The sequence below is a fragment of the Schistosoma haematobium genome, chromosome 3 (genome assembly GCF_000699445.3).
Source record: "Schistosoma haematobium chromosome 3, whole genome shotgun sequence".
In the NCBI taxonomy this organism is placed as follows: domain Eukaryota; kingdom Metazoa; phylum Platyhelminthes; class Trematoda; order Strigeidida; family Schistosomatidae; genus Schistosoma; species Schistosoma haematobium.
The window spans coordinates 40020735-40039430 of record NC_067198.1 but is presented as its reverse complement, the minus strand read 5'-3'; the positions used below and the strand labels follow the sequence as shown (position 1 = coordinate 40039430).

The 18696-nt window shown below is 32.2% G+C and overlaps 1 protein-coding gene across 2 annotated transcripts in view; it reads right to left on the bottom strand.

Annotated features, from left to right (window-relative positions):
• The window catches only part of NDRG4_1 (NDRG member), a 123814-nt gene that overhangs the window by 35536 nt on the left and 69582 nt on the right, over positions 1 to 18696 (bottom strand). For both annotated transcript variants that reach the window (XM_051213855.1, XM_051213856.1), the window contains one exon: positions 13407 to 13467. In XM_051213855.1, the coding sequence (XP_051069868.1) occupies positions 13407 to 13467 (61 nt within the window). The remainder of the gene's footprint in view (positions 1 to 13406; positions 13468 to 18696) is intronic.

The following is an 18696-nucleotide window of genomic DNA, read 5'->3' as shown; positions in this document are numbered from 1 at the left end:
TTCGATCGTTATCTTAAGTTATTTGATAAAAATCCTGTGAATATTTGATTGTTGTTTCAACTTAATGTAATAGCCCTTTATATTGAGTACCAAAGACAAGATTTATGAGGTGTAACAAAGAATACAGTAATAAGAATAATCATAAGAATGATAATAGAAAGAAAATCCAAGTGAAAACTCCAGGAAGTCGTTCTCTGAATTAAGATATTGTAGTATTAGATGGTATGGACCAGAAAAAATCTCGAGGGTGCATTTATTTATCTGATTAATGACCTGAAGTGCAGAGATAATTAAGGTAGAAGGTTGAATGAAGATGTAAAATTAAAAAACGTTATATGCATTGCAGAAATATTTATATAATTTTGCACAAGTTAGCGATATCTGGACTCAGTAGTCAAGTAGATAATGCAATAGAGTTTGAAGTGAACGAAACTGGGTTTGAGTACTGGACTGAATGTCAACTCCAAGATGGATTACGTTCGACTGACGAGTCCAAAGTAGGATGAAACACACATCCTGGGTTTCACTGTTATCCACATTTCATCTATTCTACGCGAACTTGTGCCACAATGACGATATCAATATTCTGTCAAAAACACCTACAACGGGATAATTCAATTCATTTCAAACTGAACTAATTTTGAATAGTTTTACATGCAACAAAGGTAAGAATCTAAATTGCCATAGATTTGAAACATTCAGGATAACGTTTATGTTCACTTGTAATACATATTTTTAAACCTTAACCACTTGTACAATTATCTTTATGTAAACTTACACCTTTCCAGTTACAACTCTTTAATTATATTAGGTGAAAAACAGTTAGTTTCGACCAATGAGTGTAGTCTGGGTTGTTCATAAAACACTAAATTACTACCTACATTCAAATTCAAACACTCAACATAGAATAAAGAGAAGAGTAAAAATATACAACCCGGTGTTTGATGTTAAATTGTTTTAGTCGTTTAAGTATGGTTTCAGAATCTCAAATCTTTTGAAGCTAAGGATTTTACCATTGATAGTTTAGGTCAACATTACTATGTTGAGTTTACGGGTGTATCACATCTTGAATTAGTTAAAAAATGATGTACAAACATACACTGTATTTACGAATATGAATAAACACCAAGGGTTTTATGACCTATTAGATAATTTGAATAAGATGATTATCTGTCTCAGTCATACTGTTCAATCATTGTTCTAAATAATTCAAAAATAATCATCAACATACCACAAATCAACAAAAACCAGATAGCGCTAGATAACTGTTTCTTTTGACAATTAAATTCACGGAACAAACTTCATGGAACACTAGATAGTTATTTTGTCTTAATTTGGAACCTTATTACAAAGCAGAAGAATATGAAGGGATTTATTTGTACATATTTTCAAGTGATGATTATCTGTTATGAATGTTGTACAAATGTAGCGAACAGATTTGTAATAGCTTCAAACCATAATTTCCTTTTAAATAAATATCTTAGTTTTGAAGCATAAAGATGGATGTACTCATATTTAATTATAATAATAACATATTATAGGAAGAATGAAAATTACAAACCGTTGCATATTTAAATATCATGAATATTAAATAAATGTATTTTCAAGGGAACTAAGAAAAAGAAGAAGAAAACAACTGCTGCTTTCATGAATAATCAATATCTTTTCATAACCGTAAAAATAGGTATAAATACTTGTAGGATGTAAGATAGCTAAGTGGGTATGGATAAATATAAATAACTATTTATGCATGGATATGAGTCTTCTATTCTGGTAGTCTATATAATGTACAATAAGACCATTTCCCAAGCTAATGTATTTTTTTAACAACTGACATTAATTATCACAATTATATGAATAATTTTACTGTTGTTATTATTACTATAATTATTATAATTGTCAAGCATTTATTGAAATATCAATTTCCGAAATAAAAAGTGTCAAGAATATTGAAATATTTTATACTGTTAAATTATATTGATTGCTATCTTCAATGACACTCTGACATAAACACGTATCAAGTTATTTTTGACATACTGGATTCCTACAACGATATGAAATAATCAGGAGAAGCATTCTAGAGTGGAAGAGGTAGTAACATTATTACTGATCGTAAAAAAGATTAGGTATGGAGATCAGAAAAGTGTTTACAGAAATTTCATGACTGAGGATTTGAGATAAGAAAAACAGTCAATCATGTGTGCGTCACTGCCTGTGATCCTGAACCATGTCAGTAACAATCTCTAACCATTAGTTACAGTAATCACGAAGACCTTAAATAGATAGTCGTCACCTACCTACAGGGATGAACCTTATTAAACTTTTGATGCCACCTAATTTTAGTCGATTTTTGTTCGTAATAAACCTTGTACGCAATATTAACAGCTTTACAGGTTGGAAAAATAACTTTCAGCAAATATATTAGTATCAACGCAATATTTTAAGCATTAGGTTTAATCTAGATTGCTTTTTAATTATCAAAACGTTATCAAACATCAGAGAAAGTAGTACCATTAAATGACACTGATCAAGCCACAAAACTTCTTGCTTATCTTATATTTACCAACCAGTTAATGTGACACTCGGAGCATAATTTGATGCGCTGGGTTTATTAAAACAAATTATCTCGCTTTATCAATTATACTTAGCTACACTTGCGAATACTTAGATACGTTTAACACAAATTCGAAGTGTAAATGTCTACATCCAAGTAATTGACAACGTTGATGATGAATCACGGATTTAAGATCTTATATCTAATTGTCAGTGATGGGTTACGGAGATCGTCGCTACCGAGGATTCTCATGGTGGGACGAGTACTTCCAGGTGTTCAATGGTGATTTGACATTTATCGGTTTATGATTTCAAGAAAATCTTATATCGAGGTTTGTAAAATACTCAGTCTATTACTTCTATTCTTCCTTACAATGTTTTCCCTAAACGAGATTCTCGACATAACCAAGATTAACTATTTCAGACACTTTAATTAATAGTTAATGAATAATGGTCATCCACACTCTATTAATTGAATGAAACCATTTAAGTTAGTGTTTGACAAAAATGTAACATTCAATTTCAGCAATGTAACTCCTTTTAATAGAAATTTTAACAGAACCTGATTTTAGTGATTTCTAGCGGTAGTGTAGTGAACGAAGGATTGATGAGGATAACCAATTTATTAACTAACGCAAAATTACAGAGTTCTTTAGTAAAAGCAAGTGAAGAAAATCATTAGAGCCGACAAGAAGAAATACGTGGAAGAACTAGCAACGACGGCAGAAAAAGTCACAAGAGAAGGAAATATGAAACAGCTTTACGATACAACGAAGAAACTATCAGGGAAATACAGTAAACCAAAGAGACCGGTCAAGGGAAAACAAAGCAAGCCAATCACTGAAATTCAACAACAGCGAAACAGATGGGTAGAGTACTTCGAGGAACTCCTGAATAGGCCGGCTCCAATGAATCCATCGGACATCAAAGCAGCACACACAGATCTTCCTATAGACGTCAACCCACCAACGAAGGAAGAAATCAGAATGGCCGTCAGACAAATCAAGAACGGGAAAGCAGCGGGACCCGACAATATACCAGCTGAAGCACTGAAGTCAGACATCGACGTAACTACAAACATGCTTTACCTTCTATTCAGAAAGATTTGGGAGGAGGAACAAGTGCCGATGGACTGGAAAGAAGGACACCTCATCAAGATTCCAAAGAAAGGAGACGTGAGCAAATGTGAAAACTACAGAGGCATTACACTACTGTCAATACCAGGGAAGGTCTTTATCGGAGTGTTGCTGAACCGGATGAAAGATGCAGTAGACACCCGACTTCGAGATCAACAAGCTGGATTCCGTAAGGATCGATCGTGCACAGACCAAATTGCAACACTACGGATCATCGTCGAACAATCATTTGAGTGGAACTCGTCACTGTACATCAACTTCATTGATTATGAAAAGACATTTGACAGTGTGGATAGGAGGACGTTAGGGAAACTTCTTCGACACTACGGAGTTCCTGAGAAGATTGTCAATATTATCCGGAACTCATACGACGGACTACAGTGCAAAGTAGTGCATGGAGGACAGCTGACAGATGCATTCCAAGTAAGGACCGGCGTCAGACAAGGCTGTCTACTCTCTCCCTTCCTTTTTCTTCTGGTGGTCGACTGGATTATGAGGACCTCGACATCTGAGGGAAAACACGGAATACAATGGACAGCTCAAAATCAATTAGACGATTTGGACTTCGCAGATGACCTAGCCCTCCTATCACGTACACACGAACAAATGCAGATAGAGACAGCCAGTATAGCAGCAGTCTCTGCATCAGTAGGCCTCAGCATACACAAAGGGAAAACCAAGGTCCTCAAATACAACACGGAGAACAGCAATCCGATCACTCTTGATGGCGAAACTCTGGAAGATGTAGAATCCTTCACACACCTGGGAAGCATGATTGATAAACAAGGAGGTTCAGATGCAGACGTAAAGGGGAGGATTGGCAAAGCAAGGGTCACATTCCTACAATTGAAGAACATGTGGAACTCAAAACAACTGTCTGTCAACCAATATCAAAGTGAGAATCTTCAATACCAACGTCAAGGCAGTTCTACCGTATGGAGCTGAAACTTGGAGAACTACAACAACCACCATCAAGAAGGTACAAATATTTATAAATAGCTGTCTACGCAAGATACTCAACATCCATTGGCCGGATACCATCAGCAACAGCGTTTTGTGGGAGAGAACAAACCAGCTTCCAGCTGAAGAAGAAATCAGGAAAAGGCGATGGAAATGGATAGGACATACATTACACAAATCATCAAACTGCATCACGAGGCAAGCCCTAACTTGGAATCCTGAAGGGAGGCGGAAAAGAGGAAGGCCAAAGAACACATTACGTCGGATAATAGAAGCAGATATGAAAAAGATGAATAACAACTGGAAGGAGTTGGAAAGGATTGCCCAGGACAGGGTTGGATGTCGAATGCTGGTGAGCGTCCTATGTTCCTTCACGAGGAGTAACACGAGTAAGTAGGTAAGTTAGTAACATGTGAAAACAATATTTTAAATACTTCGTTTGCAAATCTTTCATCAGTTTTTTCTTTATATTTTTTATGATTCTTCAATTAACGAATTCCTTTCTGTTTTCTTTAGTTCTATCCTCTCAATCTTCTTTTGACAAGCCCTTCACTTCTGATCAGTGTTACATACCACTTATATTTATCAATATAAGTAACATGCACCACAGTAGGATTTCATATATCATGATCCGTTCTAATTGAAACTAGTTTACTGAATTCATATTTACATAAATGTATTTTACAAGTAAATTCCACATCTTGTTTGATGATGCATTCCTAGTTATATTATACTGTATGATTTGTTAATTATCTTAAGGTGATCATTTAAAGATAAAATGTTTCGATCAGGATAAAAGAAATGATCGTTGTGTGTGTGCTACTTATATCGATATAAGTAGTATATGATGTTAGTCGTGAACAAAATGTCTGGCAGCAGAGAGACAACAGGATCGAACATTTAAGAATGGAAACAGAATGTAATTTGTATGAAAATGCAAGAACAATGAAGTCTGAGTCATTTTGGGGCAATCGATGGACATTTTGCAAATTAAGCATTTACTTTACGATCATTAGATTTTATTAACGAGTTCTGCAATTTCCTGTCAAATACATTCGATTGTCGCCCGCTTGTGTTCTTATTCACTACAGTTGTTTCATACAATACAGATTAGGTATTTTCAGATAATATTGTAGTGGACAGAAGACAGGTGGGGAAAATCGAACGTATTTGACAGGAAATTGCAGAACTCGTTAATAAAATCTAATGATCGTAAAGTAAATGCTTAATTTGCAAAATGTCCATCGATTGCCCCAAAATGACTCAGACTTCATTGTTCTTGCATTTTCATACAAATTACATTCTGTTTCCATTCTTAAATGTTCGATCCTGTTGTCTCTCTGCTGCCAGACATTTTGTTCACGACTAACATCATATACTACTTATATCGATATAAGTAGCACATACCACAATATTAGTTAAATCTCAGTAGTTGAAATCATAAGTCAGTTGAATCTAGACCACCATGTAAAACCTAGAAGCACTGGACGGCCGTTTCATCCTATTATGGGACTCCTCAGCAATGCGCATCCATGAATTACAGTGTTGAAACTTGTAAAATCTCTACAAAACCCCTCCTGATAATAATCATCTACTCACTAGTGACTGACCTCAAGAGGCATTTCCTGGAATTCTAGTGAGAAACCGTGACTAGTGGAGTTCAAACCAGGTCTGTTGTGACATATCAGCTCACTGAAGACAACAGTGGACGGTGGAGCAATTTCGTGGATTGGTTGAAGTTAGACATGAACACCGTTGGATGCCGGTTAGCTCAGTGGTCTAGTGGTTAAGCACTCACCCGCAAGACTGATAGATCCCGAGTCCGAACCCCGTAATGCTGGACCGCTGATGCGCACTGCTGAGGAGTTCCATAATAGGACGAAACGGCCGTCCGGTACTTCCATATTTTCGATGGTGATCTAGCTTCAATTGACTCATCATTTAAACTATTGAAATTACTAAAATCTCTATCAAACCCCTTCTTATAATATTAGTTAAGTAAATATGTTTTCGTATTATAATTTTTTTTGGAACAATAGAACATATGTGTGTGAAAAATAAAAGAGAACAAAGTTTCACTGTTTTGTTCTCTTTGTAAACAAATATAAAATCTTATAAAATGTTTATATAATTTAACCGAAATGATGAAAGAGATGAATTTATCCATCGGAAGTTTATAATTATTAAAAAGTATGGTAATTCCATTCTATGTAACATTCTCCTTTCTCTCTTAGTAATTAAAAATAAATTTGAATAATAATGTCCACTTGATAGAATAAGATTTAAAGCGTTTATAATAGTAATAATAATAATAATAATAATAATAGATAATAGATAATGGGATAACACAACAAGTTCCGGTTACTGGTTATACATATACACTCTTTTGAATTACTGGTTTATTGGTTATGAAACGAACAGTTGAATGGTTCATTGATAATATGCATCCATAAACAGAGAAAGATAATAATTTAAATGGCTGTATAAACCAAATTGTTAAAATGAATGATAAGACAATAAAACCATGACAATTTTTATTCATTCGATACATTATTAAACAAATTATTTTGATAATAGTCTAGAAACTATGCTACAAGTGACTAAGATTAAAGAAGAGGTTATAAGGGCTGACCTAGTCATTAGATTGTACTATTAAACATATTGCTAATTAAAGGCTGTACAAATTCTTATCCTGTTTTAAAAAAAGCATTTCATTTAATTCCAGATAGTTTATTGAATTAATTCCTGTATATCTGTATCCAATCACTGGTCTCTTTTGTTTCTTTATGAAAGGAACATGTTGAATTACTTTGGGTTAAAAAAATCCTATAATGTACCAAAAATATAATATTGAATAAAGCCATTATTAATAATAATAACTGAAGTCATATTGCTGTAGTGAGCATTAATGAGATCGAGCATAGGGTTAATAGACAAAAGACGTATGATCATCTATTGAAGCTAGTAAACCATTCAGATTAAATTGAGATGTAAAATGAGAAAATTTATTGTAGCATACTATATCAGCAAAGTTAGCTGTTTGATGAAATAACTTGTATAACAGAATAATCAAAACAAATCCAGCACTACATAAATTTCAGGACTAATAAGGTTATCTATAAACTAGAAAATGTTAACTTTAAGAATACAGTTTAGAAATATTGCTTAGAAAACAGTTTCTGTCCATTAAAATATTAAAATATTTAGATGCAAACAATAGCCACGATTAACATAGATACTTGTACATTTAAATTAGTCTGATCATTGAAATAATTTTAGCTGAGTAATTAGTGCACATAGCTTCTTCTTTTAATCTATCTAGAAATTAAGCTGACATAGATATTCCATTTCACTACCAACTTAGAATAAAGTAAACCATGCTTAACCAGTAAAATAGAAGGCAACATAGTATTATGAATTGATTGAAGTCAGAAAATTAATTTAATGGAACCCAACTCAGTGGTCTAGAAGTCTCTTACCAAAAAACTGAAAGTCCTGGTTTCGACCCACGTTCCGCTGACTGATCATATTTTGAGACAAAACGATTAGTCAGTTTGGAAGCAAAATCTACAGAATGATAATCCCTACAAATCCAAAGCGCTAAAATTTAATTTGCATATGCTCAACATTCATATTCTGTTGAGCGAATAGGTTAATCCATAAGAAACGACAAATTGTTTTAAACAAGTAAAGATTTGAAAAAAAATGCTTTTTAAGAATAACAAACAATTCGACTTTAGTTTCTTTCAGCATTTATGTATCCTGAGCTCATCGACTCCATATTGCTATTTAGTTGGATAGTGGCCAGCAGTAGGATTGAAATAGGCTGAGTTCAAGTGTAAAAATCAACAATGAGATGTACGTAGATCCAGCTAATAAGTCTCGAATACGAAAGAACACATATCTTTTTCACTACGATTTACTTTCTAACTTGAATTAAAAACGTGTGTGTTGTACTATTAATAATTGTCTAATAACATTCATTTATTCATTTTAAAGGTTGATATTGATCATGTAAAGCATAAAATGATAGAATTCGACTCCATCCTATATTTATAATCCACTGGAATTTACATTGATTTTTCAATGTTCTCTGGACATTAATAGCTAGTTTTACAAGCATTAACATTTGAGAACGCTTGTAGACAATAAAAGTCGATAAACAGATAGATGTTTTATTGCACAGAAATTTTTGATTACTGTTATTAGTCAAGAGATAACGAGTTATACTTGTTAGAGTATTCTGATTTGAGACATGGTGACAGTCGCTCTCTCCATGTAAGATATTAAATTATGTAAGCTCACGTTTGTAAAACACTATGACTTCTTTCATGAAACATTACTTATTAACATGAAAAAACCAGGAATTACTGAGCATCTACTTTATCTCAATATAGGACATCTTGGCAGTGTGCATCCGCCACCGCATTAAACCCGAAACTTTCGGGACTCATGGCGAGAACTGAACTTTCAGACTACCGAGTTAACATTTAATAGTTCAGGTTTGTAACTTAATTGATTCTCAACACTGCACCATCATCATCCAGTGTCATCAGTGGATAACTGCCGCGTTGATACCGCCTAGAATAATGTGTAGAGTATTGTTAGATGCTTTACTAATATAACTGCGTAACATTAAACTATTTGAATTTAAATGTTTAAGTGGGAAATGGTATTTGAATCATTTTAGCCTTTGATTAACACTTGTTAGTTTGCCATCTTTTTTAGTTTCTATTTTTGTTTTTCAGGTTTACAAAATACGTTTTCATTCAGATACGTTAAATAGGTTTTAAAGATGAATTACTACTGAACAGAAGTAAGCGAATCCCATTTAATCTGAAAATGAATATTATACTTGAAACCATGAGTCAATTGAAGCTAAACCACCATGGAAAACTTGGAAACACTGGACGGCCGTTTCGTTCTAGTATGGGACTCCTCAACAGTGCACATCCCGCCCCCAGTGAGATTCGAGCCCAGGACCTATCAATCGCGAAAATCTCCACAAAACCCCTCCTAATAAAATATTAACTATCAAATAATTTCTTACCAAAACTTAACCAGATATTCAAAGTAACATTATTTTATCTTGTTTATTTTTTTATTTATTTAGCCGGTAATATCAGTCTAATAAATTATCAGTAAGATTTTCTTATTCATTAATTTTTATAAGAGAATAATAGAAAAAATCACCAATAACAATATAATAGTGAACATATGTTTATTCTCACGGATACAAGAAAGGAAACAGAACAATTAAGTGTAGATTTTAAATCTCAATTTTAGGATGAGAAGGATTATGGGTAAATTGATCGAAAATCAGATTTTTTAAATGTCCTATTATTTATTTAGACCAGTTTACAATTTTACAATGATGATTCTTTTAGAAAATAATATTGATTATTAAAACAATATACATACATATAGGTTGGAAACATCAAATCTGAGTTTATTTACCTTGGTAATTATGATATCTATACACAGGATTAGATAAACAGTTGGAATAGACAATCTTTTGTTCCGTTTAAAACTCAAATCTCGTTTTATTTATCAGAAAATGAAATAATTGATCAATATTTCTTTATGGTTGGAACTTTTTCCAGGATGGTTAAAAAACCCACTTAATCAAACAGTCACCTTATAGTGATAATTTATTCTATGCTGATTTACTATGCATATATTTTATAAGTTGTTGATTTCTCTTTGACAACTCTAATTACTGCATGTGAAAATTATATTTCAAATAATCTCAGCGGTTGAAATTTAACTAGTTTCAATATTTCGTCTAGTTAACTTGTCTGGACTTCTTCAGGGTAATCAAAAACAAGATTTTCAAAGAAATACATAGTGTTTCACAATCAATTAATTACTGATTACTGTAATCTTTTCCTTCTACTAAGAGTTAATTTACTGAGAGAGGATGGCAGATCTATTTATTAGTATATCTTTGATATAAATTTTATAACTGACCACCACTTATTATGACCATTAAATCTAAAAAAGTCGATACTGTTAGAAGGACTATTATTTTCGTATGGTGTTCTAAATAACACCATGTAAGTGAGAGAAAATAACGAATGAATCGTAGTTCATAATACTTCTCAAACTGTCTACGGAATGATAAATTACAACTGATGGAATTAACATCAATCAATGTTTCGAGATGATGGGTGCTTCTTATTTAACTTAAAAAAGTCTATTGATTCTTTAGATATGTCTATCTAAATACTACAAATGAAGTACATTGCTCTAACAAGAGTGAAAGTGTAATGCACAATCATCTTAATCATTAAACACGCTTCCAAAAAACGCCTGTTCATCCGTTTCAGTATTCTGGATTCAGATATATTTCAAGTAATTAATGTATCATTCGCTCATTTCTGGCTTCCATACTTCAAATATTGAGCAAAGAATCGACATTTGTGTGATGAATATAATCGAATCTTTACCTTGAAGCTACATATTTAAACACTAGTTAATTAATGTCCATATGGACAGCTGGCTGATATGTTAGGTTGTGTTCTTCATGAGAATCTCCACTTTTAGGCCTAAACTTCAGTAAACTTTTGTTTTTCTTCCTATGTGATAAGCTAGACCACACTGAAATGTTCTTCGGGTAGTTGAGGATAACTTCGGAATTTTGAAAAGAAATATTCAGTAAACACATATTCCGGTATGCATTACGCACCAACAAAATGAACGAAAAAATTAATGAGAGTATTCTATACAACTTCGAAAACCTTGGCCAATGTTCTTGAAAATAGAAATGATATCACTGAGCACTTTATCTACATTAACTTTCGCTTACATTGAAATAGGTTTTTTACTTCAGAAAATATATAGGAACTAGACAGCTAATCTCCTTTTCATTTCTGGTGTTCTTTTCGTTATAAAAAAAGAACAATCAGGAAGAAAACAAACAGGAACTGAACTTTAAGTGGATATCAGTAAATATGAAACTAGGAGGCAGTGAGATTCTATTCTCACTTGTTATTGAACTAAGTTAAACTCTAGACTGCCTTTAAAATCCAGTCAATCGTAATCAAAGTAGGACTTGTGATATCTGTATATTGATATTTATCAACACATCATGCTAGTATAATGAGATTAAATAATCCAACTAAATACTAGAGTATCATCTCTAATAAAAAATATTAAGCGTAAACAATATTATTTGGGGAGAAAGAATTAATTCACGTAATAAAATACACTGTAGGTAAGATGCAAATACATCTCTGCCACTGTGATCAACGTCATCGACTAACAGTTATTATGATTAAGCTGACACTAGGCTAGTAGTCTGCATCTACTATCGTGGCCCAACCATACGGTTATCGGCTTCATGAACTAGTGCAAAGTTTTGGTTTGAACATTTTTGTCTAAACTACTATTCCAGGAAGCATTTCAGACGTTGATTCAGCACAAATAATAAGTGTGTTTGAAGACACGACAAACTATTATTTCTGTAAATGATTCAGCAGTAAGTGTTTTTTAAATTATTCAAGATATCGTAGTTTCGAATTTCAAAGTGATTGTTTTTTTTTCAGAACTATCTCTTGTTTGTGCTACCTATTGGTGTATGATTTACGATTAAATAGTTAGTTGTTTCCTCATTATTTTCATTCTATTAAACGCTTGTATAGTTAGTCTTCCATTCAGTCTGGCCAATAAAGCTTTCTTCCCATTCTCGGCCTTCTCATTCAAGTAGCTATTTAGATTTGGGTATAAAAAGCTTGCGCATCAGAAACGCACACCGCTCAACACAACACGTTCAATGGATCTTTTCGTTATTTTTTCATACAAAAACATAAATTGGTTCAGTTACCATATACATTGAAACGAATAAATCATAAGCAAGTCATTATCATCGGTTACAATATAAAGTAATATAACTTCAATTAATTGTTGTCTGAACTGTAACATTTGTAAATGTACAATACTTCCATATGTTGTATGCTAGTACACGACACTGAATATCAAGCATACAACAATGCAGATAGACTGATAGATAAAAAGGTTGGTCGAAACGTGACACTAGGACGAGAAAAAAATGTTACGTATAGAATGACATTTCGAAAGAAAGTATGATAATTGAACCAATAATCTTTAGGAAATGACACAAGAATATGTATCTATATCTGCTATAAGGAAGCACAAAAAGGAAATAGTGCAAGAAGAAGGTACTGTATTTAGTAAATTACATATTCGTAGTATTTTTATACTGTCCAAGTTGTAAGTTTTTACGTGACTTGATAAGTTGTTTAACTGATCATAAATCATAGTAAATTAGCTATAAACGTGTTACTGAGCTATGTCACAAATATCCTACCCAGAATCGATGTATGAGTACGTAATTCAAATTATTTGCTATCAGATAGTTATAACTTTATATAGCTTCCAAATAAATTCAATTATCACTTACATTCAACTAGGCATGACATCAATAAATGGGCAATATATATATCATCGCTAGGTCAACTATAAAATACGTACAGGTTTTAAATTTTAAGTTATTGGTTGATGAACAATGTTACATAGCCAATCCCATGTATCATCACAACCATTTAAAGTCACATTAGTGACATATGGGAACAGATATTGTTTAAACAGTTTTGTGAGGTTTTTCCTAGTCACATACATAAAAAAGTACAAGTAATCTTTCTAGTAAACATTTAACAAAAGTATGAAATATATTTATGATAGAATAATATTGTTTATCAATTTACATATTCATAAGTGATAAATCACAAAACTTACTGCAAACCGTGCCAAAATGTTCGCTCCAGCACCTTCACCAAAAAGAACTACATGCTTTATTCTTAATCAAAAAATGAAAGATCCAAACAAAATTTATTTAAGTATATTTTTAAATAAAAATATTTTAAATGAAAAAACAATAGGATTATAATTTATTAATCATGTAATTTAGTTCTATGTTAAGGACAGATGAACACAAATGACTACTTCACTTAGATTGAAAATTTTATCAGCTATAAAGAGTTATCGCATGATAAAGTTAGAAAATGAAAGCAATATATTAGTTTGACTTTAAGTGGCCTTAAATCTGACTTCATTTGGATCGTATGAATGATTGTTATTGAATAACTGCTGTCGAAATATACATCCTGGCTATCTTTCTATATAATCACCTACTTAGATCGCGTTGGTGAATAACGGAATTAAATAAATCAAATACAAGAATGAATTTTGAATACGTATATTTCATACAATTTTTAATTTAGACAGAAATCAATAGATTCTTGTTATAGAATGTACATAGAATTTTTCTGTTTTGATGATATTGTATTTTAGACATTGCTCTAACAATTAAGTTTAGTATTATTCCATAACTTCACAGATTGAAATCATGAGTCAATTGAAGCTAGACCATCATGGAAAACCTGGAAGCACTGGACGGCCGTTTCGTCCTAGTATCGGACTCCTCAGCAGTGCGTATCCACGATCCCGCACCCCGCGAGATTCGAACCCAGGACCTATCAGTCTCACAAACTCCTCCTGATATTCCATAATTCACAATTCTTTGCTTAATTCTCTGTTTCTTGACAATATTTCTGAGACTTAATTTCTAATTACAATTCAAATCATAATGATAAATAGTTTTATCAATGTCTTAAGAATTGGTTTTTTTTCATAAAGAAAATTTAAACAATACATACATATCGTCAATTTCATGCTCTTCATTTTTTGAATCTAAATTTATCATATATATCAGCTGATTTTTAATTGGTTGACAATGAGACTTAAACTGTTACAAATTGAAGCCTCCTTTATGTGTTCAAAAACAATTTGTCCTTACACTTAACCTACCCTGTTACTACTGATTTATTATCCAGAGTGGCAATCACACTTTATTACTTTTCCTTTGTTATGACTTACGCTTAACCTGTCTAGTTGACCTTTTAATTTTCATATATAAATGTTCTTAACAAGTATATTAGGTGTGATCAGATTGTTCGAAATGTATTGCGCAAATATATCACATAATTCTAATAAACTTCGTCTTCTCATTGCATTATCGGAATGTTACAAGATTGTCGTAAACACAGTTACTTTGAATGGTATTTTAATTTTTCAAATGTCAAGTAATATTTAAAAAAATTATTATTCTGTAACCAACCATTTTCCTAAGATTCAATGAAAATTCTCATTGTATTTTCAAGAAATTAAATTTTAATAAAATTTTCAATGATTCTTATCAATAAATAAATAAACACAATTATGATGTAAATGATTCAAAATGATTTATTGCGGAATTTCATACTCCTGAATCATTATCATTAGAAACTATTATTACTATTATATGTGAAAATTATAGTTGAAATATTCTCAGCGATTGAAATTTAACTAATTCCAACATTTCGTCCAGCTAACTTGTCTGGACTTCTTCAGGGTAATAATCAAAACGTTGGAATTAGTTAAATTTCAATCGCTGAGAATATTTCAAATATAATTTTCACATATAATGACTTCTCTATACTCGGCGCTTAATTACTGTCAAACTATTCGTTCTAATCTTGACGAATATTCGTATATATTATTACTATTATTGCTATGACTGTTGTATCTGATCGAACACTAACGTCATCAGTCTTTGTTATTATTATTTATTTATTAATTATCATTATTATTCTTAAATGAACAATTAAAATGAATAACTAATATATAAATGGACAATTAAATAAAAAGTGAACTAATGCTTGAATGAATTTATTTGAAAGAAAATCAATAATACTCATTACCACAATTACCATCTCTTAAGAAAAACAAACAAAATAGTACCAGAAAACAACATACACAAAAAATTAAATAAATAAATAAATAAACGAAAATTTACGTAACCTTAAGCCATAAACATTGATTGTTTCTTAGTTGAAAGTTAGTTGGTGTACTTACAAGAAAAAATAAACAGAGAACAAAATAGACTGATTTCAGTCGTTTATATGATCTCCATTGATATATTTCAAATAAGGATGAGTTAAAAAAATAAATTCCCGTTATTTTAAGGTAGAATAACGCATACAATCGAAGACTAATGTTTCCGATTAGTTCTTTATTAAACTGTACTCTAATATAAAATAGTAATTAGCATATATATTTATATATTTAAACGAATTTATAAATATACATAAAATATTAAACCGATAAAGACAGTTTATGGGTGAGTAAAAAGAAAAAGAAAATGGATTAAGTAAATAAACATTTTCTATTCAACTAATGGTATTTACTTGAACAAGGGATAAGTTACCTGATTTGCCTATTTGATATGCATCAACAGAATTAGCCGCTCCTATAGAGGAAATTATAATAACTACATCACTATTCAGCTAAATCAACGAATTTTTGATGATTATTATTCAGTTTTATTATTAAAACCTTTGTTTTTTTCGTTTTTCTTCATATCTGTCAAGTGGAAAATTATCTTCCGTAATTCTGACCCTTAAATTATTCCCAGACTCATATTCTTCTCTTAGGTCTTGATTATTACGTAACCTCATTTGATAATAAGAGTCTCGAATCAATTTATGATGGAATCTTCTCTGTCCTTCAATAGACACATATTTACTATACAGCTGTTAATACGGATGTACCGCCTAATTAGACGATTTCATCGAAAAAAATCTTCTCTGAGTTCTCTTTATTTTTATTTCATTTTCTCTTCTTTGCATAGTATCACCAGATGAATACTAAAAATTGATAAGTTAGCTATATATTCCGTAGTTGTTTTGTCTCTGCCTTGAGTACCTACAGTCCACAAACTTTATCATATTTCAAAATGGAAGGCATGAAATTCAACCAATAAAAAAGACTAAACGAAAATGACATGAGTCACTATACAGTGATCAGTGTATAGAAATCAATCTTACAGAAGGTCATTTAATCTACATACAACTTTGAAGTAACATCTCAGACTGTGATTCTGAGTAAATGAAATGAGAATCTTATGGGGTTCTTTAGCCACTTCAAGATTACAGGTTCGCCTTTCTAACGTGGGTTAACTATCTCAAAATCTAGGTCCAGGTTTTCTTACCGACTAGTCCCAACTAACTAACATCGAAATATGGTATATGTGACGTTAAGTCAATTGAACTGGTTACTGCATTGCGATTTGGCCGACTGAACTTAAACAGCGCTGCTGAAAAATATTCAATCAGAGTGGAGAGGTAGAAATATTCCAGCTACATTAAAACCTAGAAACTGATAAGTATTAATGGGTTATTGTCTACTTAATGTAAATAAAAACGAACTGGGTTGAAGACTAAATGAATAAATAAAATTTTTGACTCAGTCTGTCAGGATTATTGTCTAACTTTCTATTTACAAGCTTTGTGAATTCTAATTATCAATTACATATTATATGTAGTCCCCTATTTAGGTACAATATTAGTGCAGATTATTTGAACTCTATTCAAGATTATATAATTATATGAAGTAATGGCTTTTTTAATTCGTAGATGAAATGACTCTTGATCAAATCAAGTTGGAACAGTCACATTCTCTGCTTCTCTTCACCCCTCATATTGTCTGTCCGAGCCAAGGACTGTATGAAATATACGTGTCCAAGATTCATACTCGTAGATAACTTATTTAATTCCGTTATTCTCCAATGCTAATTAAGTATATAATTGTATACAAGATTAGGCTGGATGTGTATTTCATTCACATCATCATTCGATCAAATCAGAGTCAAATGGACGGGGCACTGAAATATCTGCAGTCCCCATAATGAGCATCATGAAACATGCTTTTTTAATAAGTATAGGATCCTGAGTTATAAAACAGTACTTCAGGATGAATAGTAATTGTGTAATTTTAACATTTGTCCATAAATCTCAATTCTTTATACTTTCGTGAGAACTGGTAATTTGACATAATACTAGTAATGGATCAGAATAAATGTTAATTAAAATTCTAATACAGTTTGAGTTTATGATTTCCACAAATAGTAATGGGGCAAAAAACAATTTTTTTACATAATCGAAATACATTCCGCAAAAGCGGAAAAGAGATCACCATTGGGCCATCTACTGGCTAATATTTTCCTTGCAAAACTGGAAAATGGACCACTTAAAAGTACAATTACCCATTTACCAACTTATTATCGATATATAGATGATACCTTCATAGTATTAGAAAAAGAAAATGATAAGCATAATTTACTCAATATATTTAACAACGTTCATCCATCAATTAACTTTACATCAGAATATGAACAGAATAATAGCATATCTTTTCTAGACGTCCAACTAACTAGAAGAACAGACGGAACTATAAAAAGAAGGGTACACAGGAAGTCAGCAGCAGGTCAATACACTCATTTCCACAGTGCAGTTCCAATCAGATACAAAAGGAACTTGATAAAGATTTTGAATGATCTACTCTGAAGATACCATTGAAGAAGAACTGAACAATATTCGGAACCTACTCAGTCTGAATGGGTACCCCATGAAATTCATCGACAAACATATGACGGAGCAGAAAACAAGGACAAAAATACCCACCGTCCCCAAGAAGGTATTGTTCATAAAACTACAATTCATAAATGACACCATTGAAGAAGTCATGACTCAGAAACTACGAAGAGCTGTACAAAAAACGTTTAATGCTGCCAAATTAAATGTCATCTTCTACAACCACCCGAAAATAAGAACATCCATTAAAGACAGACTTCCAGAATTCGCCAAATCTATGTGTATCTATCGTTCCAACTGCTCCTGTGGAGCCAGTTATATAGGGCGTACAATTCGGCAGGTCCGTCACCGCATTACAGAACATCATCCGACATGGCTAAGCAAAGGACAGGTGAAAGTGATTAAAAGTTCTATTCTCTCTCACTTGGTTGACACAGGTCATCAAGTCTAACTGAATAAAGCTTTCAAGGTTATCTACAATATTCCATCAAATCTACCACATGGTTTACGAGTGCGCCTTTTGCACATTGCGGAAGCCATCGCGATCCATGTTCGCAAACCTGACCTTTGCATCCAAAAGAAATTCGTACAACCACTTTCTCTGCCCTGGCCTTCAG